The following is a 26264-nucleotide window of genomic DNA, read 5'->3' as shown; positions in this document are numbered from 1 at the left end:
TTAAATTCACAATTAAAACCTTCCCACTAAGAAAACTCCAGACCCAGATGGCTTCACCAGCGATTCCATCAAAGAGTTAAGGACAAAATTATACTAATCACACACAAACTAATTCACAAAATAGAGGAGGGAATACTTCCCAACTCATTTTTTGAGGCCAGCATTACCCTGATACCAAAATAGTAAGAAATACATTACAAGAACACACATTTAACAAAACTCTTGATTCCTAAATATTTATATAAAAATATTCTTGGAACTCAATAATAAGACAGACAACTTCATTAAAAATTGGGCAAAATAGGGGCCGGCCCAGTGGCTCAAGCGGTTGAGTGCGCACGCTCCGCTGCGGCGGCCCAGGGTTCGCCAGTTCGGATCCCAGGTGCACACCAACGCACCGCCTGGCAAGTCATGCTGTGGCGGCATCCCACATAAAGTGGAGGAAGATGAGCACGGATGTTAGCCCAGGGCCAGTCTCACTCAGCAAAAAGAGGAGGATTGGTATCAGATGTTAGCTCAGGGCCGGTCTTCCTCACAAAAAAAAAAATTGGGCAAAATATCTGAACAAGCACCTAACAAAAGAATATATACAAATGTCTTCAGTCATTAAATGCAGATTAAAACCACAATGAGACACCTCTATACATCCACTCAAATGGCTGAAACTGGAAGACTGACTACACTAAGTGTCGACAAAAGTGTGGAGCAACTGAAATTCTCTTCTTGTGCTAGTGGGAGTTTAAAATGGTACCAACACTTTGGAAAATATTTTGGTAGTTTCTTCTAAAGTTAAATATATACTTACCATATGACATAGCAATCCCACTCCTAAGTATTTATTCAGAGAAATGAAAATACATCTGCACATAAAGACTTGTACACAAAGGTTCCTAGTAGCTTTACTCATAGGAGGCAAAAACTGGAAACAACTCAACTGCCCATCAACAGATGAAAGGATAAACACACTGTGGTACACTCACACAATGGAACTCTACCGAGTATAAAAAGAACTACACTGGGCCAGGCCCCACAGCCGAGGGGTTAAAGTTGCTCACGCTCTGCTCTGGCGGCTCAGGTTCCCATCCCGGGCACGAACCCACTCCACTCACCAGCCATGCTGTGGCGGTGTCCCATGTGCAAAATGGAGGAAGACTGGCATGGATGTTAGCTCAGGACTAATCTTCCTCAAGCCAAAAAAAAAGAGGAGGACTGGCAACTGATGTCAGCTCAGGGCAAATCTTCCTCAGCAAAAAAAAAAAAAAAAAAAAAAACTAAACCATTGATAGATGTGATGACATGGATCAATTTCAAGAACATTCAATAAAAGAAGCCAGACACAAAAAGAGTGCATATCACATGATCCCATTTTTATCAAAACCCAGAAGAGGCAAAACTAACCTCTAGTGAAGAAAGCAGATGAGTAGTTATCTGGGTTGGGATGGGGATTAACTGCAACGGAGCATGAAGGAACTTTTTTAGGGTGACAGAAATGTTACCTTGATTGTGAATGGGAAAAAAACACAGTCACTTGTTAAAACTCAAGGAACTGGGTCCACTTATTGCATGTAAATCATATGCCAGTAAAGCTGCAGTTTTTTTCTTTTTTTAAAAAAGACTAAAGCAATTGTCTGAGCGTCAATAAAAAATAAAAAGAGCTACAGCGAGATGGTTGATGGTAAAACTCCAGAACTCCCAGGACAGAGAGGAGGCCCTAAATGACTGCAGAGACAGTCCAGTCACACGCACACAAGACAGGGATGCGGATGACAGCTCCGCAGTGCCCCCAATCCCAGGGAGAGCGACTTTCCCCGAGTGCCTGATCACCCAGGGGCGCGGGAGAGGCTTGTTCAGAAGGGCATCGTCTAGGAAATATACAGCTGCAGCTGTTCTGGGCACGGTGTCAGGGTGCACTGCAGGGACGTGCGCCCCACACAGAGGCCAGGCCCGGAGGGAGGCAAGTGGGCCAGCCCAGCAAGGAAGCAAAGAGGTGATCAAATGGTGGTGAAGGCAAGTCCCAGATGACAGGCACAGAAGTCACTGACAGCCCTCACTCTCTGATTCCAGAGTTGCTAAGGGGATGAGACCACCCAGATACAGAGTCACACGTGAAAAGGAAGTGAACCCAGAAATAGCTCCACAGGTAAAAACAGGCCAGGATGGGTGTGAGAGAAGCTTAAATCTGCACTCAAGTGTACTCACACAGAAGGAATCTTAAAACACAGTACCTATGACCAAAGTTTCTAAGAGAACTCAGTTCTTAATAGTGTGGGAGATCAAGATTTGGCCACCCTGAAATATATCTCTTTACCTTGATTGTTTTCTCTGAAGGACATTTGACCTCCCCCACTAACTGCCTAAAGAATTTGACATGGTGGCTCCTTCCTGGAACAGATCTTCTATCATGATGGCTATAAAGATAATGTAAAATAGATGTTACAATGGGAGGGGCACCAAGCCCCTTTTATCAAAAAACTCTATCTCTCCCTGACCACATTATCGATAGATGACCCTGAAAATAATTGTCCTCCTGCCCTCTGAAGTCCCAGGCCACTACCCACCCCCAACACGTTCCTTCACCTTTAGCTGCAATACTTAAGAAAGCAGCTTAGACAGAGGGACGAGTTGCTCATTTCTGAGTTTCTCCCATGTATACATGTTATTAAACTTGGTATTATTTTCTCCTGCTAACCTGTCTTGATTATTTGGCCAGCCAGAAGAACCTTAAGGGAAAGGGCAGAGGGAGATTCTCCCTCTTCCCCCGACAGTTTTGGCGTAGTCGCCAGGAGCCACACTGGCTGGCAAGTTGCCTTCTCTGGCTGGAAGACCTGCCTTCTCCCTGGACTACTGCAGATGATGAGATACGGGAACGTCTGACGAAAGCCGGCAAAAAGGTAAGACTTCTTACCATGTCAGCCTCCCGGAATCTCTATCTGCGGAGTCCGGCGGAAGGAAATGGTGAGAATTTTTTCTCTTCCTAAATTTAGATTGGCAGGAGAAAATATTTGGGAAACTAGTTTCTTGGGCTTTTAGTGACTCTTGGTTTAAATTTGGTAGAGTACTCTTGGTTTTTGATCTTGATCCCTTTTCCTCCCAGAGATAGTCTCTGTTTTTCTCTTTTGTCTGTGTCTTTTGTCATAAGAAGGAAATACCATAGGGTAGGACGCAGGCATAGGCCCTATAAGCCTGCTGTCCGGGCCGGCCCCACAGACTGGTGAGTTTGCGGGTCTCACCAGACCAGCGTCTACAAACTTTGCTGTGGGTTATTATGCACATGAAGTGAAGGTCATTGCCAAGGGCATCTTCGAAGCCAAAAAGGCCGCAAATTTGGTGGGCGCGGGTCGAGCAGTTAGGAGCCATTAGGGCGCTCGCCACTTTCAGAAGACTCCCGTGACAGGATAAGTTGGGTCACGGAACGGGGTAGATGACACAGGTCCCCCGCCAACTGCAAGAAAATGTCCGTGCAACGACGAGGTACTCTGTAAAGCACACAGTCCCCAACCCCGCGGCACCTCCCCCGCTAGGTATTATTCTGGCTCCAAGAGACCTAAGGCGTGGCGTGGCTAAAGTTGTCATTGTGCACATAAGAAAAAAAAAAAAAAAACCGGATGAGGTTTTTCCTTCTGTCTTGTTCTGTGTCCTGAGAAAACTTGGCTTTGTGACCAGTGAGAATATTCTCCTTGGTCTCCACCATACGGAAGGTGCATTTACCGGGGTGCACCTTGGTGGCCAGTCGAGTAGACTGGGGTTCCGAACTGTCTCTGTCTGGCTGTGCCAAGCTCTCAGGGGAGTCTGAATATCTTTGGGAGTGAATTCTGTGGATCATGGGGGCTACATCATCTGCGCCCTCACCAGGGACGCCTCTTGCGTCCATGGGAAAGATTTATTCTAAGCATGGAAAGTTACCTCCGGGTCTTTCCTTAAAAAGGCTTACTGGTTCGAGTCACTATTGGAATAAATATACAAATGAAGATCCTACTCGTCAATGGCCAGACGACGGATCCTTTGAATTGGGAAAACTTCTAAATTGGGGGAAAAAAATGTTTTGAGAGCTCTCACATAATTATTTATTTGGTACCTAAGAAAAGGCCAGAAAAAGGAAGGGAAAAATCTGACTAGCCTTAAGACCTTGACTCAGGTTACAATTGAATTGAGAACATGTAAAAGTGTAAGTGTTGATAAGATTATAAAGGTTGGAATGTTTGAGCTAATCTTATATAAAGAGGTTACATCAACTTTGCCTGAGTATGTTTTAAAATGTCTGACTGGGAACGCTTCCCTTGTCCAAAATTAGAAGACCAAGACCTATTGATAAAAATCTTAATGATAACTATGTTTAGAGTTATAAGAGGTGATGAAATTTACATGAAATTTTGCAGGAAAAAAACTGATGTTATTTCTATTACAGAACTGGTTAACAAAAATAGTAATTTAAATGATGGCTAATTTTATCTAATGTCTTATGAAGTCTTGTAGGCAATCTAAATAATTATTGGGAATAAGTAACTAAATAGTTGTGAAAAAGATGAATGTTAGATGAACTTTAAACAATAATTATGTGTTATGGTGGTTACAGCTTCCAAACTCTTTTTAGTGACCTAAAACTTTAGAGTTTTGCTGAATTTTATGATAAAAATTCTCTGAGTATCATCATTTCCAAATAAGATAAAATATTAGACATTGATTGCTAAACTTACGTTTATCTACTTTTGGCTTTTCATCACAGGCAAACTAAAAGATGTTTTGGGTCTATTGGTAAACATGTGTTTTATTAAAAGATTGTACTATAAAGTAATGTGTTTCCAGATGTTATGAAGTGTTTATAAATTTTCCAAGCCACAAGTTACTAATGTAAAAGAAAGTTTATAATGGTTTACTTAGTTTTTACTTACAAATTGAGCTTTCTAAAGGTTAAAATTTCTAATTAATATATGTGATTGAAGCTACTAAAAAAATTAAGAAAAATACGTCTGTGTACAAGGAAAGTAAGATGTATAAAGGTACAAAGAATGGAAATATTTTGTTTGGTTAAGAAAGATAAATTTGTCCTCAAGTACTAGGAGGGAAAAGAAAGACATGGGACAAATTCTGAATGTAAAAAGAAAGTTATAGGTTTGTGGAAGAGAAATTCTGGAAAAAGAGTTTTTGCATGGTCAAGTTGGCTAAGATTGAAATGAATTTAATTAAGTAAATGAGTTTTAATAGCAGAAATAAGCCGGTGCAAAATTAAAATTTGGTCTTCTGTCTCTTAAAAGGATAATTTGCTTAAACTTGATAAAGAGGTTACAAAAGATTTTTCTTTACCTTTGAGTAAGTCTACCTAAAAGACAGAAAAAAAAAAAAAACCTGTTAAAATAATTTCCTACGTTCAAAAGACTGAGGTCTCTCTCTATTAAGGCTTTTGGACTGTTAATGCTCTGTTTGCTTTGATTGTTTATATTTTTGACAAGCTCCCCCAAAATTCATATCTTAAAGTCTTTTTTTTAACTTTCATTTCTTTGAGAATTTTCAAAGGGCCCTGGAACTTCTCAAAGAAATTTGCTCTCTTCCTATAAGGGGAAAGATACTAAACTTATTAGGCTTATTCAATATGTTCAATTACATGGAAAGCATTGTCAGACAAGTGATGATAAGCCTGCTTAGGTGCTATTATGTGGGCAAATGTTATTGATATAGGTGTTTTAAAATTGTATAACATTACTGAAATTCTGATCTGTCCTGGTTATGTCATAATTCTGGTTATTATTATTTTAAAGTGTTGTATGTTACAAAATTAACCAAATTTCTTTGTCAATTGCCATTTTGAGGTCTTGTTGTTTACAGACATTTCTTTGCTCTAATGCTTTTGCAAAATATGTTTCAACTTCAGAAAAATTCATGGAAAAGACTCTGATATTTACACTGGAATACAGGCTTCTGATAAACTTTCTGATCATAAAACTGAACTTGGTAAGAAATTACAGAAATCTGATGGAGAGACTGATAACTTCATGAAGCCGCTAACAAAAGACTGGGATCAAGAATGGATTACACAGGACTGAATGAACTGATTATAATTTTTATAATTTTTCATTTGAAGTATTGCTGAATTTTTAATGTTTTGTTTTTTCAGATTTAAGGAAAACTTTTTCTCTTTTCTCCCGAGATACCTATGACTTACAGCAATTTGGTAAATGATACTTTTGTAAGTAAAATTGAAATATTTATCTTTTTCTCTCTACCTGATCCCTCCAGGATTTGGAAACTCTTAGTGAGTATTGTTGTTTTCATGGCAATATAGTTATTTGCATAAGTTCAGTAAGAATCTGTTCTCCTTATAACAGGACACAATTGGAAACACTGGTTATATTACCAAGGTTGTGACTGGAACATCATATTTGCGATATAACCATACAGCTTTTGAGGAATGAAGATTGGACTTTATGGAATAAAGCCACATGGAACTATTGGCCTGGTACCTTATGTTCCAAGCAGCACTTACTAGGATAAGTAAAGAATGTCACTTATCTGGCAGGTACAAGGAACCTCAAAATATTTTGGGGGAACCTCGGAGGAGAGGAATTCACCCAAATCTGTAGGTATTACAGGCAAAGTCTGATGACAAAATCCTTGGCTTGGCTTTCCTGGCCTGGAGAGGCCTTTGAAGTTCAATCTGAGATTCCTTATAAAAAGTTCCAGCAAAGCAGATTTAAAAGAGCCTATGTGATCAACTGCTATTCTTGCTGCACTTACGTAAATAATTGGGCCAACTCTATTGGAACTAGACTTATTTTGCAAACTAGTTAGTTTTAATTTGGCTATCTTAATAAAAATGAGGGTGATTTTAGAGAGGAAAATTATATTTCAGTAAAAACTCTAGTACACATTTGCAGATATTAGATCCTAGTTTTGTTGTCTTTTGAGGTTTTTGTTTTATATCTGTTGACTGGACTGGATCTTGATTTCTTCTAGTCTCCTGAAATATCTGGCTACAGACGTCCAAACCAACGTTTTTGATTTTTTCCCTCATTTTCATTTGGAATCACTGAAAACTAAACCTGCCCTTTTTCCTGAAGCCTTACAAACTGAAGCTGATGGACTTGATATAAACTTAAGAGATGACCTGACAACACCATCAGAGACATTTAAACTGCAAAAGATGCTTTGATGCTGACATCTAAAATTCTTCTTCACTGGCTGTCCTCTAACTCAGAAACTGCTTTACAACTTGCTCCAACCATTAACCTTGTTTTTCTTTTGTTTCCATAGAAATGCTTCTATTAAATACTTGATTGCTTGCTTCCATCATATAGGCATAACCTTGAGAGCCCACCTGTATCACCACCTTCCAAAATGAACTTAATTGAACTGATCTATTATCAGGACTAAGAAATGTGTTCAGTGAGATGAAACAATCTACCAACTCAGCATCTGGACTATGAAACTTTAAGTTTCAAAAGGACTGTGAAACTTTTAGTTTCAAAGGCGGGACTGTGGGAGATCAAGATTTGGCCACCCTGAAATATATCTCTTTACCTTGATTGTTTTCTCTGAAGGACATTTGACCTCCCCCACTAACTGCCTAAAGAATTTGACATGGTGGCTCCTTCCTGGAACAGATCTTCTATCATGATGGCTATAAAGATAATGTAAAATAGATGTTACAATGGGAGGGGCACCAAGCCCCTTTTATCAAAAAACTCTATCTCTCCCTGACCACATTATCGATAGATGACCCCTGAAAATAATTGTCCTCCTGCCCTCTGAAGTCCCAGGCCACTACCCACCCCCAACACGTTCCTTCACCTTTAGCTGCAATACTTAAGAAAGCAGCTTAGACAGAGGGACGAGTTGCTCATTTCTGAGTTTCTCCCATGTATACATGTTATTAAACTTGGTATTATTTTCTCCTGCTAACCTGTCTTGTTGATTATTTGGCCAGCCATAAGAACCTTAAGGGAAAAGGGAGAGGGGGATTCCACCTCTTCCCCGACAACAGGCATCGAAGATTGAGTGTACTCACAGCAGGAATCTCGAAAACACGATACCTATGACCAAAGTTTTTAAGAGAATTCAGATCTTATTAGGCATCAAAGATTCATGCTGGAGAGAAAACTCACCTTATGCAAACCTCTCAAGAGCCCAAACCTTATTAAACATGAGCAATTCTCAGTGGAGAAAAAACCCATCAGTGAAATGCAGTGGGAACGTTTTCAGGCCCAGCTCAAACCTTCTTAGGCATCAGAGAATGCACACTGGAGAGACTATGAATGCAGTGCAGGCAGGAAAGGCTTCGGGGCAACTCCGATCTCATTCGACCTCAGGGAATTCACAGTGGGGAAAGACCCTTTGAATGCAAAGAATGTGGGAGTGCCTCTCATCTTGCATCAGAGAATTCACACCTGAGAGGAACCCTCTGAAGGCAGTGAATGCCGAATCGCTCAGAATCCCTCCAAGTGAGCGAGCCAGCGAGCACACACCTTCCTTGAAACCTGAGACTCTGCGATGGAGAGAAACTGCATGAAAGCAGCGGAGCAGGAGGGCCGCAGGAGGGCCCTCGGTCAGAGCTCACAGCTCATCATCAGAGAATTCACAGGAGGGAAAATCTGTTAGTGTCAGAAACTTAAATTCACTCAGAAACGCTAAGAAAATTGCAAAACATGGAAATCATTGAATAAAAATGTAAATACTGGGCAAGGGAAAAAAAGGTCATGAAAAACTGAAGCATTAACTCCAGGAACGACAAAGCATGGCACAAGAAAAGAGGCGCAAGTCGTGGTAACATCAAGTCTGACTACGGATTTGACCCAAGTTAAGTCCACAAATCCACGTGACCACAGCAGCCGGGTGGGGACCAGTGGGGAGGGTCACATGAGCCGTAATCAACATCTGTAAGAAGAGTAAATCAGAAGGCAATGTCTTCTGGACCCAAGACAGACCCTGAGTCAGAAACAGAGTGCCTTTCTTTAAAAAACAGAGGTAAGTACCAGACTTCATACGTAAGAACACAAAAGTGATGCTGCTGGACCATATGAAGATCATCCTCCACATGTCAGCCAAGTCCACACGCAAAGAGAGGCAACAATAACCTGGGAAAAGCATTTATAATTATATGGCAAATGGATAATACCCTAAATATATGTATGAGAAAACTGATCAGGTAGGGGAAAAAGGAACATACCCTCCTCCAAGAAATATGGCCAAAGATCAACAAGCAATTCACCAAAAAGAAAGATAAACAGCCAAACATATACTCTATTTTTTACACTTCAACTTTGCCGATGAATGAAGAAATAAAAATAAAAGACACTATTTTTCACCTTTCAAATTGGCAAGTATTTTTTAGTAATATCCAATATACGGGAAGACATGGAAAAAAGACACGTGGACTAACAGCATACGAAAAATGGTACCATCTTTATGATCAGAAATTTGGCAAAAACCAATCCAAAGCCTTTCAAAATGAACCTCAGCTAACTCACACCCACTGTCCACCAGGCACAAGTGGCAGGAAAGCAAGTGGAGACCACTGCACAGAGTGTGAGGACAGCTCACACATTGTGACCCACACATTGAGACCGCGGCAGGTGGGCGGCCTCACAACAGCCACAGGAGAGACACTCACTGCATCTCGCCAAACACAAACCCCGGCCTAAGTCCAGGCCTGGGAAGACCCCAACGTGCTTTTTAGTCTATGTATTACACTGAACGAATAAGAATACGAGAACGTATATCAAAACACTACACCTACAGGTGCTAAGGTTATGGGGAATTTACATGTTCTGTTTGCTCATCCATGTTCTCTAAATTTTTTATAATAACCATGTCATTTCTTTTATAAGGAGAAAATTAATAAAAGTTGTTAAAGAAAAAAGTTAAAACTTGAACTTTTGGCCATAAGAAGCTCGTGCAAGGATTACAAAAACATCACCCAAAGGTTCAGTCTCCTAGGCAAATGTGCACCAGTCCTGAACACCATGTTTTAACTAAATTCTTAGAGTGCTTCCCACACGCACAGCACTATTTGAAGCCAGGGGAAGAGTAAGACCTGGTACCCACCACGAAGAGATGAGCTTATGGGCACTAGCAAGCTTCTGAGGCCACACCAGGACCCAGAGGTTCCAGCAAATCCTAGAAAAGCCCTCTACCTCTCCACGGGATCAGAGATGTAAGGCAGTCTGCCCAACCACCCGACTCCCCAAACCCGCACCTGGGTAGGAAACCAAGCACAGAGCAGGGCGGCTGTCTTAGCAGCCACGAGGCATACCTGACAGAAAGCCTCCCTTGTCACAGCAAGACAGGAGGCCAGCACACAGACTCTGGCCTGGCTTTGCCACGTTCTTCAACTAATCCCATGGCCACTGATTTTCATCTCACCTCTTACAAAGCCCTTACGTTATAAAGAATACATGTGCAAATGGTATAACGAAATAATTTAAAACTTCTTACACACAACTTTACAAGCAGCTGCTTAATCTGTAATGTCCTTTGTTTTATTAGCAAAGCGCCCCTAATTGAACACCTTTTTGCAAATAAGGAGGCTGAATACCCAAAAGGCTTTGGTAAGGTAATCCTATAAATAATCACATGCTACTAAAAATAAATATTCTTTAAATACATTGTATAAAGGATTACACTGTAAGCTTTTAAACGTCAATGGAGAAAGCAGCTTTTAGGAAGATATTTTTCTCTTAATAATCAAAATGTCTTTTAAAATTGAGAACTTTAACGCATACAGGTGCTTAAGATAAAAATAAAAAGTATGAATGAAGCCATAAACATGCCTGCATTTTCAACTATAAACTCATCATACCCCACTCCGCTCCTTCCTTTTCACCTTCAGGAGGGACACCTGTCTGCCTGTTTGGTTTGAACTACAGCAGACACACTTCTGGTCACAGCACATTTACCTGCTAGGGTCTGGGTCTGGTCTCAGCAGGACACATGAGGGGGCTGCTGTTCTCAGGGGGAGGAGCACCCCGGCCTGTTCACACTGCCCGATGAGGGGACGACTGGCGGCGTTGCGTTCTCGCCCTGGGCACAGCTCCTAGCACTCACCTTGTTGACCCAGAACACCATGGCATCCTCCAGGTCGTATGGAAGCTCTTTCGAGGCACTGAATGTTGAGAAGCGCTTGATGCTGGCCACCACCTTCTCGATGCTGATCATCTCCACGGTGTAGGCCATCATGAGGGCGTCCACCATGGCCATGTGGGCACTCTGGGAGCAGAGGCAGCAGTCAGTCACCTGAACCTGCCTCTCCCACCCAGCTCACCGCAGAGACCCCGCTCAGACTCCAAACTCCGAGGTTCCATTGTTTTTCTCCTCTCCATATGAGGAGATTTTACAATCTTCATCTGCACATTACCCCTCCTCAGGGTGGGGCCAGCACAGCCCCCTGTGGTGTGGAGGGCTTTGTGCCCCCTTCCTCATCTACCTGACAACCCCAAGAGAGGCGCGGATGATGAGGGAAAAGGTATGAGAGGGCAGAGAGACGTGCCCAAGGCCGCAAGACCCTCCACAGGCCCTGGGTACCAGTCAGGAGCTCTGTGCACTAAAATTATGCCATGCCTTATGCCGTTCCTTCCCAGAACCTGAGTAACATTCTCTTGACCCACAACACATTATCCACAAAGTCCAAGAGTGAAAAACCACAGAATGCAAATGCCAGTGAACAGCCTAACAGAAGCAACGTAGGAGGTACCAAAAATGGCTTAGACCTGGAATGGTCTGGAAAAGTCGCATCAGTGGCACGGCTTTCAGAGAAAGATTGGGAGGGAGATGCTTAGGGGAGAAAAAGGCATATTTATTTTATTTTGGCACAAAATACTTACAAGATATACACGAAACAATCTAATAAAATGGGCTCAGCAATTACGTAGCACATCTGCAGCAAGTCTGCCTCCAGATGTTTTCATTAACATACCTCGACTTTACCTCCGCTTTCACAGAGCACTCACAGGAGAAAGAGCTGAGAGGAGGCTGTTCTTTCCCATTTTCCAAAAACAATCACTCACACTTAAAGAGACACATCACTCAAGACACCACCGCACAGACTCAAACCTCGGCTGGCTTCTGGACACTCATGCTCACAGCTTCTTGTGCCTGAAGTTTCGAGGCTGACTTTGCCTCACCCATGCAGCCGAGCGCAGATGGACAGCTGGCAATGCGACAGGGCGGGGCACCCACCAGTGCCCATCGCACCAGAGGCTCCCACCAGTGGGTACGAGACAGACTCTGTGCCTGGCAAATGCACCTGAAATGCTTGGCGGCGGGGGGGGTACAGGCCACTCACCATCTTGATGGGTGCACGGCTGAGGTCGGGGTCCGTCACCGGGGTGTCATCACTCTCCATCACGTAAATCCCTTTCCGGGACAGGGCCTGGATGACAGACTGGTGTCCCTGTAAGGCAGCCACCTGGTCCCCTTTCAGGATGAGGCTGCAGACGCGGCAGTACAGCTCGCTGGACAGCAGGAGCTTGATGACAGGTGGTTTGATGTGCTCCTGCTCATACTGGTCGATGTAAAAGGGGTCCCTGAGGTCCTCGGGGATGTTATCTGAGCCAAGCAAAGATTACCATGTGAGCGTAACACCCACTGCAAAACGCTCCCAGAGGACAAGGTGCCACTAATTACAAAGGGCGACTAACAACATACAGATCACAGCTATTCCATAACCCAACATCTCATCCACTTGCAAAGGCAACCTAGGTACCCACACCCCCTGGGGACACGGCAATACACATCCCTTAATAACTTCACCACCTCAAGAAGCAACTCTCCCGACATAGGACAGCAAGAAGCAGGGGTGGGACCCCTGAGGGGGCTGATGGGGCCAAAGTGAAACCAAGACGCAGTCAGGCTAGGACTGCACAGCACCTGAACACACCATAGGACAGCATATGGCACATAGAACAAGGACTCGGTCACACAGCAGGGACAGCGTGCAGCACACCCAGCATCAGCCCTGGGGCGGGAGCCAAGTGCCTCCTCTTTCTGGCGTCAAACTGAAGATGACAACGAGGCCATACACCATGGTCTTTACAGAAGAGAGAGCCAGGCCTGCTGCCGCTCCGACCATGATGATATTACAGCGGCAAAAAGCCTTTCTCTGTCTTTGAACCAGGCAGCATTAAACTCTACTTGAGCCAAGTTACTTAAGCGCCACCACAATTCTATCAAATCGAGACTTTATCCCTACATTACAAATGAGGAAACTGAGGCATAGAGAGAGTAAGCGATGAGCCCAAGATCACAAGAGACAGGAACCAACTGTGGACGCAGTCTGATCCACAGTGTCCATACTGCCTCCCACACCAACACACCAGCCACATGTGTGCAGCTGGGGACGCCCACTTTCTGGATGGTTGCAATGGTCTCCCCAACGGTGTCCCTCACGTTTGCTTCTGCAAAATGTCAATCACTGGCCCCCAAAACGAGGGGGGGACACCCTGTAGTCAAGCATATTGGGAAACACCGAGTTAAACAGAGTAGGCTGATTTCTTTACACAAGGACCCCCAGAGCTTTAACATGCTCTGTGCCCTAAGACCTCCCCCTCTGCAGCTTTCTGGAACTGTCCCCACCTCTGGAAGAGTTCAGAAAAGCCTCGTATCTCCAAGAACGCTAGTGAGGGAAACCCATGACACCAGGCCTGAAACCTGCGGTCACACTGGCGATATGCACAACGACACTAGCGGACCCGCTCTGCGCTCCACCTGAGGGAAGAGGCAGCTCTGCAAATGCTCTCTGACAGTGCCCCCGGGTCCTTTCACTCTTCACAGGCGCCACTGTCTGAGCCCTGTGTCATTTAATTATGGGTCTCTGGGTCCTCTTCATTTCCCCAGGGTCTTCCTACACTCCACACTTGGTTTCTTATTTCTAACAGCAGCCACTAACACTGATGCTGCACTTCAGTTCTTTTTTTTTGTGAGGAAGATCAGCCCTGAGCTAACATCCATGCCAATCCTTCTCTTTTTGCTGAGGAAGACCAGCTCTGAGCTAACATCTATTGCCAATCTTCCTCCTTCCCCCCCTCCTAAAAGCCCCAGTAGATAGTTGTATGTCATAGTTGCACACCCTTCTAGTTGCTGTATGTGGGACGTGGCCTCAGCACGGCCGGAGAAGCGGTGCATCGGTGCGCGCCTGGGATCCGAACCCGGGCCGCCAGTAGTGGAGCATGAGCACTTAACCGCTAAGCCAGTGGGCCGGCCCTGCACTTCAGTTCTTAAGCACCACTGTACACATCTCATTTGAGCATCACGGCAGCCCTGTGGGTGGACAGGGCGAGCATCAGCTCCAGCTCTGCAAGGCTGGAGGGACACACCCCTGGGTCAGTGGACAAATCAGACCCAAACCTCACATGAGTCAACCACACTGGGAACCATCCTATTTTGAAATTATCTGGAGTCCTGAAACAGAATAGATCACACCAATAATAAAAGAAGTGGGCTCCAGTGCAAAACCCAGTGAGAAGATTTCTGCTTCCTTTGTAGGCGGTCGAGGTGACACGTGAGTGGGGAGCTAAGGGAGGGAAGGGAGCCAGCCGCACCCACACAGGAGGGAGCCGTCCCAGGGAGCAGACAGCAGCCTGGCAGGACCTGCGCAGAGGACACAGGACCTAGTTCTGAACCGGGTGGGAGTCAGGGGAGCCGCTGAGCCAGGGAGTCGCGTGATCATATTACATTTTCAGAAGTTCATGCCGACTACGCAAGAAGGATGCAAGGGCCACTTTCAGCAGCAGCAGCCTGGCCAGCCAGGGCTCCTGATGACAGCGTACTGGGACACCTCTCACCCCCACCCCTCAATGCCTGGCCTACCTCCATCTCCTTTGCTAGTTCTCCCTCATTTCTCCAAATGCTGGAAGGGGCACTTCCTACCCTACTGCCCAGGTGACCTCAGTCAGTCTCATGGCTTGAAGGACCACATGTGGGGGGTCATTCCCAAACGCACATCCTGACCCGGGCCACTTCCCTGAGCTCCTCTATCCCTCAATGCCTTGAGATGTGCATGCGTAGGTCTAGTGGCCCTCAAGCCTAATGCACCTGTAAGTGAATTCTAACACCTCACCAAACTGCCCCTCCTGTGCTTCGTCTCAAGGCCAACTGCTCAGACCAAAAGCTTCAGGGTCATCCGGCTCTTTCCTTCCTGGCCACTCTGGCTGACGTTCCTTTTAAAATGTATCCAGAAAGTGACAACTTCCTGCCATGCCACGGCCACCCACCACACCACCACTGGCCCCCTAGTGTTAGCCACCCCCACTTCTCACTTGCCCGACTGATGCGCTCCCCTCTAGGAGAGCAGAGACCTGCAGGACTCGGAGAGGAAGATCCCTCGGGCTCATAGCTCTAGGGGGAGGAGACAGGACACAGCCACAAGTGGAGGGTTGGCCCCAGGAAGGATGGGAGTCCACGGGCACAAGTGCAGAAAGACAGAGTCTCCCTGAACGCGGGAACGTGGCAGCCAGGAGAGAACAGCAACTGTGGCTCTGAAGCAGACTTCTCTTTACAGTCTACCAAGCAGAAATGTTTTCCATGGGCTGGCCCACTCAGTGGAGCTTTCAAAAATAACCAATACAAACTGATTCATATAATCAATTTTTAAATTATATATGAACGTGAATCCTATCATTGATTCACACAAATTTCAGATTCAGGATAAGGAGAGGTAAGGGAAACAAAGCATCTACTGAAGACAAAGGCTCCGGACTTTCACAAAGCCCTCCTCAGTGTACGGGATCCCCTTCCACTCCAGCTGCGGGCGCCCTGGCCTCACGGCCCCCACCCAGGGACTGAGGCCACACTCCTCCACGGTGCCTTTGAGCAGTCCCTGCCCTCAGACGTGAGCTTAGTCAGCTCATCTGCCCTCAGACGTGAGCTTAGTCAGCTCATCTGCTTCATTAAAGTCAACTACTGCAAGGGCTTCACGCACACGGTTCTGAAATTTCTAGTCAGTTGTATCAAAATCAACAACTACTGAAAAGAAGACAACTTTGTAAATGCCGTTAACCTATTTCTAGAGGCTCACTCTTCATTTCCTCTACAAGCCCATAAGAGAGTTCATTAGAATTCTTCCTTTGTTCAGCAATTTTTTACTGAGCACCTACTGTGAGCCAAAAAAGGCACAAAACGCAGGAGTCAGAGGATGCGATCAAGTCACTGCTCTCAGGGGCAGGGGCAATTTCCACAACTGTGGTGGGTGTGGAGTGCGATGGGGTGCAGAGGAGCCATCCGGCCCAGCGCTGTGGGGGTGAGGAGGCCGGAGAAGCTTCCCAGGGACGGAAGCAGCCAAGCTCTCAGCAGCCGATGGAGCGAGCAGGGGGGAAACATGTGGAAACCCCCCTAGTGAGAATTCTAGGAAACTGCAGCAGGTCAGTATCGCATGGAGCAACCAACTGGACGTGTCATTCATTCATTCATTCCACAGCGTCTCAACTAAGCACCTACACATGCCTGCACTAGGAGGGTTCGAGGACATCAGTGGGTCTATCAGGGAACAGGCAGGCTCCAGTACTCTGAGGGCCTGTAACAAGGCATGTGACCAGCCCAGGCAGGATCAGGAGTTGGAGAAGTTGGAGGACAAGGAGACACTATCTGCTGGGGTCCTAGGTCACAAGAGTGGAAAACAAGTCTGCAAAGCAGGAGGCCACTGCAGTCACCAGCCTGAGCAACAACGGAGGCTGGTCATAAGCAGGCAGCACTGGGAAGGGGCGCAGACACCCAGGAGGTGTCAGCACCTGGGCTTCAAGTGTGATGAACAAAGACAGCAGATGTCCCATTTCACGAACTAGGTGCAGGACAGTGCCTTAATAACACAGAAACCAGGAGCGTGAAGGACAGTCAGGGGAGGACATTCCATTCCAGATGTGAGATTTTGAGGTGCCTGTGGGACCCAAGTGGAGACCTCCAAGAGGCAGGAGAACACAGAGACGGAAGCGCAAGCGAGAGGGGCCAGAGATGTAACTTTGGAATCTATTCCGTCTAAATAACCGATGCCCAGGGGGATGGATGAAGTCCTCCAGGAGGAGGTGGGCAGAGTGAGAACAGAAGCTGGGCGGGGAAACCCAGGGACACCCCAGCATGGGGCAGACATGGGAAGAGGAGACAGACGCTGAGCAGGGAGCAGAGAAGGGGTGTGACAGAGGGCAGGTGGAGAAAGAACACTTCAAAGGAGGAGGAAAAATGAGGAAGTACAAGCAAGACTGAAAGGTGTCCGTGGATGTAGCAACCAAGGGGCGGCAGGGCCTTGCAAAGAGTAGTGGAAGGTACAGCGAAGAGTGAACGGGAGTGAGGACAGAGAGCCGGCGCCTCCCCACAGTGTGAAGGAGAGAGTGGGGTCAAAAGACTGAGTGCTTGAAGGACTGGGGAACCGTGAGCAGGTACAGCTGTTGATGGAAGAAAAGCCAACCAACGTGAGGGGCTGAAAGCCAGGGCACGGGATCAAGGAAGCTCTTGGGGGTGGGAGGGAATGGAACCGAGCACAGGGCACCATGTCTCTCTGGCTGTGACAGGGAGAAAGGGAGGAAGGATGCAGAAGCAGTTAAGTGTGGACAGCAGCTACTAGTTGAAGGAATTCCAACCAGACGCTCCTGGAAAGCAGGAGGCAGGGCATCCACAAGTGGGAGGCTCTGGGCAGGAGGATCCTGACTCGCAACCACGCAGGACTGCTGGCAGGGACCCCAAGACGGACACCGCACCCTCTGAGGGACACTGCCTGAGGGATGGTGGTCTGAGGACACTGGTTTGAAGATAATGGTCTGAGGGAGAGTGGCGTGAGGGTCAGTGTCTGAGGACACCTGTCTGGATTCATGGCCTCCAAGAATGGTCTGCAGTGACACCAGTCTGTCATTCTCCAATAAAGTCAGTAGCCAAAGCAGGTGCATTCACTGCGGCTGGCTGGAGAGATCTAGGGTTAGGCTTCTGTTTGGACCTGATGGGAAGGCAACGTGAAGGATGAGAAGATTCTGACAAGTCTGCAGTTAAAACAGAGTCGAAGCTAAATGCAGACGGAAACGGGAAGAGGCAGCAGCTGCTGGATGAACACAGGGTCGGCACCGGGTCTCATAAAGGCAGAAATGCGTGCGGCTGAGAGCAGGACCTGAGCACGGCGGCCTGACCTTGACCTGGTGTGCTCTTCCTTGGCCCCTCGGACCTCAGGCCCAAGTGTGAATCACCCCTAAAAGGGCCCATCTCCTGCGGCGGATGAGGACTAAGTCACAGCATAAATGCAGGTCAGGGCACCGAGAGCGGAGCCCGGCGCTCAGTAAAACTCGCGCCCATTTTAGCTCTCATTCTATTATCGATACCATTGTCATGAGGTTAAAAAGATGCGTCAAGGAAGCACTCTTCCCGTTGCTGTCCATCACGCCGTGCCCCATCCTGCCAACCGAGGCCACATCGCTGCACTCAGGACAGGGCGAGGGAGACGTGACAGCACACGGGAGGCAAGGACTCCGGGGCAGGCACCCCCATCATGGCCACCCCAGTCTGAAGCCTGAGACTTCCACAGGCTCCAACTCAGTCCGAGGAAAGCAAAGACTGTGCAGCCACAACAACACAGTAGGACAGTGAATCTCAATCACCCGGTGTCCAGCCCCACTCCAGACCAACTATTAGAATGGCCTGTGGGTGCCCAGTATCAGCATTTGTACCACTAAGTGACAATCACCGCTACAGAGGCTCCAAAGGTGGCTGACAGTCTCCACCAAGAAGATGCTTCTAGGGGCTGGCCCAGTGGCGTAGCAGTTAAGTTCACACGCTGCACTTCGGTGGCTCGAGGTTCCCAAGTTCGGATCGTGGGCACGGACCAATGCACGTCAAGCCATGCTGTGGTGGCATTCCATGTAGAGTAGAGGAGGCTGGGCACGGATGTTAGCCCAGGGCCAGTCTTCCTCAGCAAAAAGAGGAGGATTGGCATGGATGTTAGCTCAGGGCTAATCTTCCTCACAAAAAAAAAAAAAAAAAAAGCCGCTTCTAGTCATGGAAATTAGCACTCACAAAAATAATTATAAGGCGAGGTAAAAATGACCAAAAAGTCTTCTAATTCTGGACCCCTACCACACCCTAACCCTATGCTGAAGATGCCAGACAGAAGAGAAAGAAGATAGCCCCCGCCAGACAGAGCCCACCGACTTTCCTGCCCTACACAAGCGAGCACGAATAACAAAACGGTATTCCAAGTGTGGAATAAGAGGTGGGCGCCCCCGGGGCCCTTTTCTGCCCCGCTTTGCTGAGGCAGACTAAGTTAGGGGAAGTGCACAGGCTTGGCCTCTAGCCAGAAGACCAGGAAGGGAGACTCCTGGGAACTCCGGGGGGTGGGGTGTCACACAGAAGAGGGGGTGGGACAAGGGATCCTAAAATCTGTGGTTACTGTCCTGGACGACCCTGAGTGGCCCACATGTGACACCAACTGCAATCAGCACGACGATGACTTTGAGGACTAAACTAGGGCCAAGGTTTCACAGTGGGGTCCTGCGGAAAGGCCCAAACGGCACCAGAAAGGCTTTGAAGACTGAACCAACACTGAACCACGGACCACAGAAGGTGGGTCATCAGGACTTGCACTCTCAACCGAACTGACCTGACCACCTAGTAATAAACAAATCCACATTCTCTAGATTTTAACAGGACCCAGAGTCTCACACATAAGAGTCAGAATGTCCAAGACACAACCCAAATTTACTCACCAGAGAAAACAGGGAAGAAAACCTACAAGGAGTGGGGCAAAGGCAATCAACAGACCCCAACCCCACGATGACCCAAGTGTCAGAATTATCTGACAAAAACGTTAGCAGTTTTTATAACCATGCTCTAAGAAGGAAGGGCAAACATTTCTTAAATGAACAAAAACACTAACACAAAACTCTGAGAAATCCTGGGGAAAGAAGTCCCAGAAAGGAGGGAAACCAAAGACTGGAATACCAGAGGGCCAGGTGTGAGGGAAGAGAAGGGCCGGCAGAAAATCTCACAGCGCTGCCTGCATTCCTCCACGGGCCCCACCTCAACACTGGCCCAACGCAGACCAGCAGCGGGTACCATAGGATGCCGCAGAACCCGACTGGGGTAGGAAGCAGATCAATCAACCCTCAAAACCTCCCTCCTCCTCCTCACCTCCATTTCAAGGCCCCAAGTACCACTCGGGAAACAGCTCTTACCAAGGACAGTGCCTGGGAGAGGGACAAACTTCCCAAGGGCAAGAGGGTTTAGTGGGAAGCTGATAAACGGGAATGGCTGAGCACAAATTCTAATGCCAGGGTCTCTCCAGCCTGAGGCAAGACGCTCCTCATTCACACCTCAAAGACTCACCAGAAGGCACTAACTCTAGTCCCTGTCCCCAGATGAGACACCACACACCAGTGGAAAGGAGATGCAAACTGAATAACCTACACCTGTCAAGGGAAGATTAATGATCAAACAGATGACCACATAAACAGAGTATCTTTAAAGACCTACATGGAGAGGAGATCTTCCAGTACTTGTGGACGCATAATTCAGATCAATCCTCCCATTGCAGACAACTACAAGGGCAGTACAGACATAATCAACACCTGTGAAGGCTAGGGCCCACTAACAAGATGGTGAAGGGTCATCAGGCCAAGATCAGGGAGAACTTGCAATCCAGAGAGCCCAACATGCTGACACCACTCTCAGCCAAGGGCATGGTGCATCCTTTCTCCCAGGAGGATGTATCCCTTCCAGAGGAGGTGGTAAAGAGGGTAAGCTGCATTACTGGCACCGCCCAACTTCTAAGGACAAGATTTGGACTCCAGGGCTTGACAAAGGGAGCAGGGGACACTGGTAACCTCCTACACACTCTGGGTGGGACCCCAAAGGCTGCACCCTAAGAACAGGAACAAACCCAAAGTAGAGCAGCCTTCGAAAGTACTACAGCACGGCTCAGAAGCACCCCAATCTGTGAACTGGAGCAAGGAGATCACTGCCTGCTAGTGTCTAGAAGCAAATGTAACTTCTGCCTGGAGGAAGGTAACATCTTAGGCCTCAAACAACTTCTACAATCTTTCAAATATTGTATACATTCAGCACAAATGAGAAGGAAGCAGATAAGCAAATGACAAGGTGTCCTGAACAAAAGCCAGCAGAAATAAGGAACAACAGAAACAGGCTCCCAGACTGCACTGCTGCCAAGGTGAAGTCAGTCCAGTACAGCCTCTCCCCTAGTGACAACCAGAACTCCAGACAAAAGACCAAAAGCAGCTACTGGGGATTCTAAATGCAAACAAGAGCAGGCAACATGGGGAGGCAAGGCAGAGCTTGAAGAAGCAACACTTACAGGGTCCCCAGCTCAGTCTCCTCTCCCAGCTGGGACCTGAGGGCAGCCCCAAGCCAGTATCCCGCAGCAGGCTCGGACAGCCAGACTCAGAGAAACCCCATTTTTCCGGCCAGAGCACCAGGAGAAGGGCCCTGCCAGCTGGAGGGTGGGTGGAATCCTAGGCTTTATTTCCCTTTTTTCTCCTCCAGCCTGGCCCAGTCGAGAACTGCAGTGACAGCACAGGCAGCCAGAACTCTAAGAGGAACTCATCTCTGCCCAGAGGCACTGGGAGAGGGGCCTCAGTGGTCTGGAGAACAAGAGGGTGCCTGTTACTGTTTTCCTCTCTTCTCTCAGCACACTGCCCCAGCCGTGGCCCCAAGTCGTGCAGAAGTACATGATGACAGCACATGCAGCTAAAACTGAGTGAAGCCCTGTCCTTCCAGCCAGTGGGGAAGGAAGAGAGGTTCCTTGGAGCCAGAAAGTGTAGAAGGAATTCAAGAAAGGAGAGAACCACAAAGTGGACTCCTAATTCCGCGTATGAACGCACACAACCCTCAGCTCCCTCCTGAGCTGTGTGCGCGCAGAACAGACCCAAAGATCTGAAGTGACCTTACAACCACTGCCCACAAATGGCAGGACAGACTTGTGGTCTGAACCTACGGGGTTTACTGCAACCCGGCTGCAAAACAAACCACCAGAAACTATCCATATCATCCAGAAGATGTTAGCAGGACCAGAAAACAGTCTCACAATGGAATACTTAACACATCCAGGACACAATCCATCTTACTCAGCAGACAAAGAACCAGGAAATGTGGCTAATGCTCGGGGAAAAGAGTCCACAGATGCCCACCCTAAGGTGACCCAGATAACAGAATTCTTGAAGACTTTAAAGCACCTATTATAACCAGGCTCCAGGAGGTCAAGGTAAGCACTCTTGAAATAAAGGGAAAGAAAGAAGTTCTCAGCAGAGAAACAAAAACTAAAAAAAAAAAAAAAAAAAGAATCAAAATTTCAGAACTGAAAAGTACAATATCAACAAAAAATTCAATGATAGATTCAACAGAAGAATGAAGACAGAGAAAAGAGTCAGTGAACATGAAGATAGATCAATATAAATTAGCAATTCGAAGAACAGAGACTAAATAAGATGAAGAGCCTTAGGGAGCTGTGGGACAACATCAAAAGGTCTAACATTTGTGTTACTACAGAAAAGAGATTGGTGCATAAAAAGCACTTGAATAAATAATAGCCAAAATCTCCCTATATTTGGTGAAAGACATCAATTCACAGGTTTAGGAAGCCTAGAAAACCAAAAAAAGAACCAACTGGAAGCAAACCATGCCCAGACACTCCATAATCAAACTGCCAAAAACCAAAGATGAAGTAAGAGGCCCTACAAACACCTACCTAGAGGTATCAGCCAGAGACCTTCAATGACTATGCTTAAAACAGCGAAAGGGAAAAAGACAAGATTAAGAATTTTGGCAGAAAAGTGGAAATTATCAAAATAGAAAAAAGAACCTTGGCAGATCAGAAAAAGAGCCAAGTAGAAATTCTAGAACAGAAAAATCCAGTAACTACACTTAATTTTACACATGGACTGTTCAACAGCAGATGCAACACAGGAGAGAAAACTCAGTAGAGAGGGTAAATGGCACACACTGCAAGTCACGGAAGTGTGACTGGAGGCCTGAAGGAAAGTAGAGAAAATACAGGGCAGAAAAAGCATTTCAACAGATGGTGAACAAGAATTTTCCAACACTTGTCAAATTCATGAAACTCAGCAGGATAAAAAAAGGAAATCTACAGACCAAAGAACATCATAGCAACACTGATGAAATCCAAAGACAAACAGAAGGGTAGGGGCCGGCCGCGTGGCTTAGGGGTCAAGTGCGCGTGCTCTGCTGCTGGCGGCCTGGGTTCGGATCCCAGGCGCGCACCGACACGCCGCTTCTCTGGCCATGCTGAGGCCACGTCCCACATACAGCAACTAGAAGGATGTGCAGCTATGACATACAACTATCTACTGGGGCTTTAGGGGGAAAAATAAATAAATAAATAAAATCAAAGACAAACAGAAGGGACTCCTGGTCAGGACCAGACAGCAGAGACTTGTCTCTCCCTGCTCCTCTCTACTAGGTACATCTACAAACCTTGAGAATAATTCAAAAGACAACCAAAGGAGAACTCTGAAGGAGGTGGAAGGGAAGGCAAACCGCTGTGGGACCCCAGGTTTGGAGGAACAGCCCAGCAACAGAGCCCACCCAACCCCCACCCAACCAAGGTGACCCAGGCCTTCCTGACCCCCAGCCTAGCAGGAGAAGGCAGGCCAAGTAGGCTCCTTCCTGCCCCAGGTGGAACAGGAGTCCCACCTATTACACCAGGCCAGCCTGACAGAACCGGCAGGGGATCAACAGGAAGCCCAACTAACAAGCATCCTGGGACACTTACCCCAACAAAGCACCCAGCCCAGAAGCGCTCTCCTTCCCCATTGGGCCTGAGACACATCCTCCCACCCGCAGACACCTTGCACCAGAGAAGTCCAGCAGTGGACTCCGCCACGACAAGCGGTCGGCCCGGAAAATGCTGTCCATCCCCCAGAGGAATGGGGTAGGTCTGCCATAACAAGCACCCAGCCCAGAAGCTCTTCGTCCTGTAGGCAGAGAACCCTACCCCACCCAGGGCACCAGGCAGTACGGCTCCAGGAAGCTCCTTCTGCCCCCTAAAGCAACCCCAGCAGGGACAGTGGGAGCCCCAGCAGACACACGAGGCAGAAAAACGGCACCACGCAGGCTCTGGATATTAGACAGTCACTGGAATCAGTCCACAAAAGTAGCCCAGGCCCTGCTGACCAGGAAGACCGCCCGCTACAACCAGAGGTTCCAACAGAACCAAGTCCCGTGACGTAACAGGCAAAATGACCAGGAAACAACCCAAAATCACCTGTCGTACCCAGAACCAGGAAAATCAAGACTTTAATGAGAAAAGACAATCAACTGACACCAATACCAAGATGAGTCAAATGTTGGAATTATCTGACAAGGATTTTAAAGCAACTCTCATAAAAACAATTCCACAAGCAATTACAAATTCTCTTGAAACAAGTGAAAAACAGAAAATTTCAGAAAAGAAAGAGAAATTATAAAAAGAACCAAATATAGGGCTGGCCCCGTGGCTTAGCGGTTAAGTGTGCGTGCTCCGCTGCTGGCGGCCCGGGTTCGGATCCCGGGTGCGCACCGACGCACCACTTCTCCCGCCACGCTGAGGCCGCGTCCCACATACAGCAACTGGAAGGATGTGCAGCTATGACATACAACTATCTACTGGGGCTTTGGGGGGAAAATAAATAAATAAATAAAATCTTCAAAAAAAAAAAAAAAAAGAACCAAATATAGAACTGAAAAATAAGAGTAACAATTTTTTTTTAATTTTATTTATTTATTTATTTTCCCCCAAAGCCCCAGTAGGTAGTTGTATGTCATAGCTGCACATCCTTCCAGTTGCTGTATGTGAAACGCGGCCTCAGCATGGCGGGAGAAGCGGTGCGTCGGTGCACGCCCGGGGTCCGAACCCGGGCCGCCAGCAGCAGAGCACACGCACTTAACCGCTAAGCCACAGGGCCGGCCCTAGGAGTAACAAATTTTAAAACTCAATGGATGGGTTCAATAGTAAAGAGGAGATAACAGAGGGTAGAATAGTGAACCTGAAAGACAGAATTTGCCCACTCTGAAAAGCGGATAGAAAAAACACTGAAAAAAACAAAATGAACAGAGCCTCAGGGACCCTGGGAGAATAAAAAAAGATCTAACATTTCCATCACTGGAGTCCCAGAAGAAGAGGAGAGTGTGAGTGGGGATGAAAGAGTATTTGAGGAAATAATGGCTGAAAACTTCCCAAATATGGCAAAAGATATAAACCCACCGATTTCAAGAAAGTAAGTGAACCTCAAATAGAATAAACCCAAAGAAATCCACACCAAGACACATCACAATCAAACTTCTGAAAACCAAAGACAAAGAAAACACCTTGAAGAAGCTGGAGAGAAAGGACACGTTACGCACAGGGAACCACCAACCTGACTGACGGTGGGTTTCTCCTCTGAACCCTGCAGGCTGGGGGAAAGGGGCACACGTTGTTCAAGTGCTGAAGGAAAAGAGCTGTCAACCACAGATTCCACATCTGGCGAAAATATCCTTAAGCAATGATGGAGAAATAGAGATATTTTCAGACCAAAGGATACTAAAAAAAATGGTCTCTAGCAAACCTTAAAAGAATGGCTAAAGGAAGTTCTCCACATAGAAAGAAAATGATAAAGAAGGAATCTTGGAGCATCAGGAAAAAAGAATGGAAAGAGGTGGGTAATATGGGTAAACACAATCGACTATCCTCCGCATGAGTTTTCTAAATTACATCTGATGACTAACAAAAACCACAATACCTTCAGATACTCAAGACAATAGTATTTAAAAGTGGGGAGAAGGAGTGATGTTAGCATCAGGGCAGAGCGAGTTGTTCCCTTAATCTCTCCCCTTTAAGTTACAATGAAATGGACGTTCATTAACCAGCAGTGGATTCCCTGCACAGCATAACAGGACGTCTGAGAGACCCACGCAGCCTGCATCTGAAGGTGGGGTAACTGGATCCCCAGGAGGCAGTGGAATGAGGTAAACGTACCCCTCCCCATCCCCAGGGGCAGCAATCTAGGTGGCAGGTCCTCACACAGCAGCCGGCGTGACTGTAAGAGGAGGCAGTGGCAGCCTGGCCCAAACGAATGCTTTCAGAGTTGCAGCCCGGCCTGCAGGAGCGCCCACCGTGCCACAGCAGCCCTGCCCATGGGAATGCTCCTCACCAAGTGGTATGACCCAGCCCCCAAGAAGGAGCCCCCACCAAGCGCAGCAGCTCAGCTGAGCCACCTGCGAGCACAGAGCGGCACGCACATGAAAGAAAGTGCCCTCCCCTCCCACCTAGCGCCCAGCTCCGCTGGTCCACTGCCAAGCACAGTGGTCCCCCACCAGGGCAA

At 47.0% G+C, this 26264-nt stretch overlaps 1 protein-coding gene across 7 annotated transcripts in view; it reads right to left on the bottom strand.

Moving 5' to 3' along the window:
- CAMSAP1 (calmodulin regulated spectrin associated protein 1) overlaps positions 1-26264 on the bottom strand; it is an 81244-nt gene that overhangs the window by 38780 nt on the left and 16200 nt on the right. For 5 of the 7 annotated variants that reach the window (XM_058524509.1, XM_058524508.1, XM_058524507.1 and 2 more), the window contains 2 exons: positions 12272-12534; positions 11035-11196 (listed from right to left, as the gene is read on the bottom strand). The exons of 1 other annotated variant lie outside the window; for it this stretch is intronic. In XM_058524509.1, coding sequence (XP_058380492.1) covers positions 11035-11196; positions 12272-12534 — 425 coding nt within the window. Of the gene's footprint in view, positions 1-8096; positions 8395-11034; positions 11197-12271; positions 12535-26264 lie in introns of those variants that run through there. One more of the 7 variants, XM_058524510.1, reaches the window with a different exon arrangement.

The sequence above is a fragment of the Diceros bicornis genome, chromosome 28 (genome assembly GCF_020826845.1).
Source record: "Diceros bicornis minor isolate mBicDic1 chromosome 28, mDicBic1.mat.cur, whole genome shotgun sequence".
In the NCBI taxonomy this organism is placed as follows: Eukaryota; Metazoa; Chordata; class Mammalia; order Perissodactyla; family Rhinocerotidae; genus Diceros; species Diceros bicornis.
The sequence above is the reverse complement of the archived record's forward strand: the minus strand, read 5'-3'. Positions and strand labels throughout refer to the sequence as shown.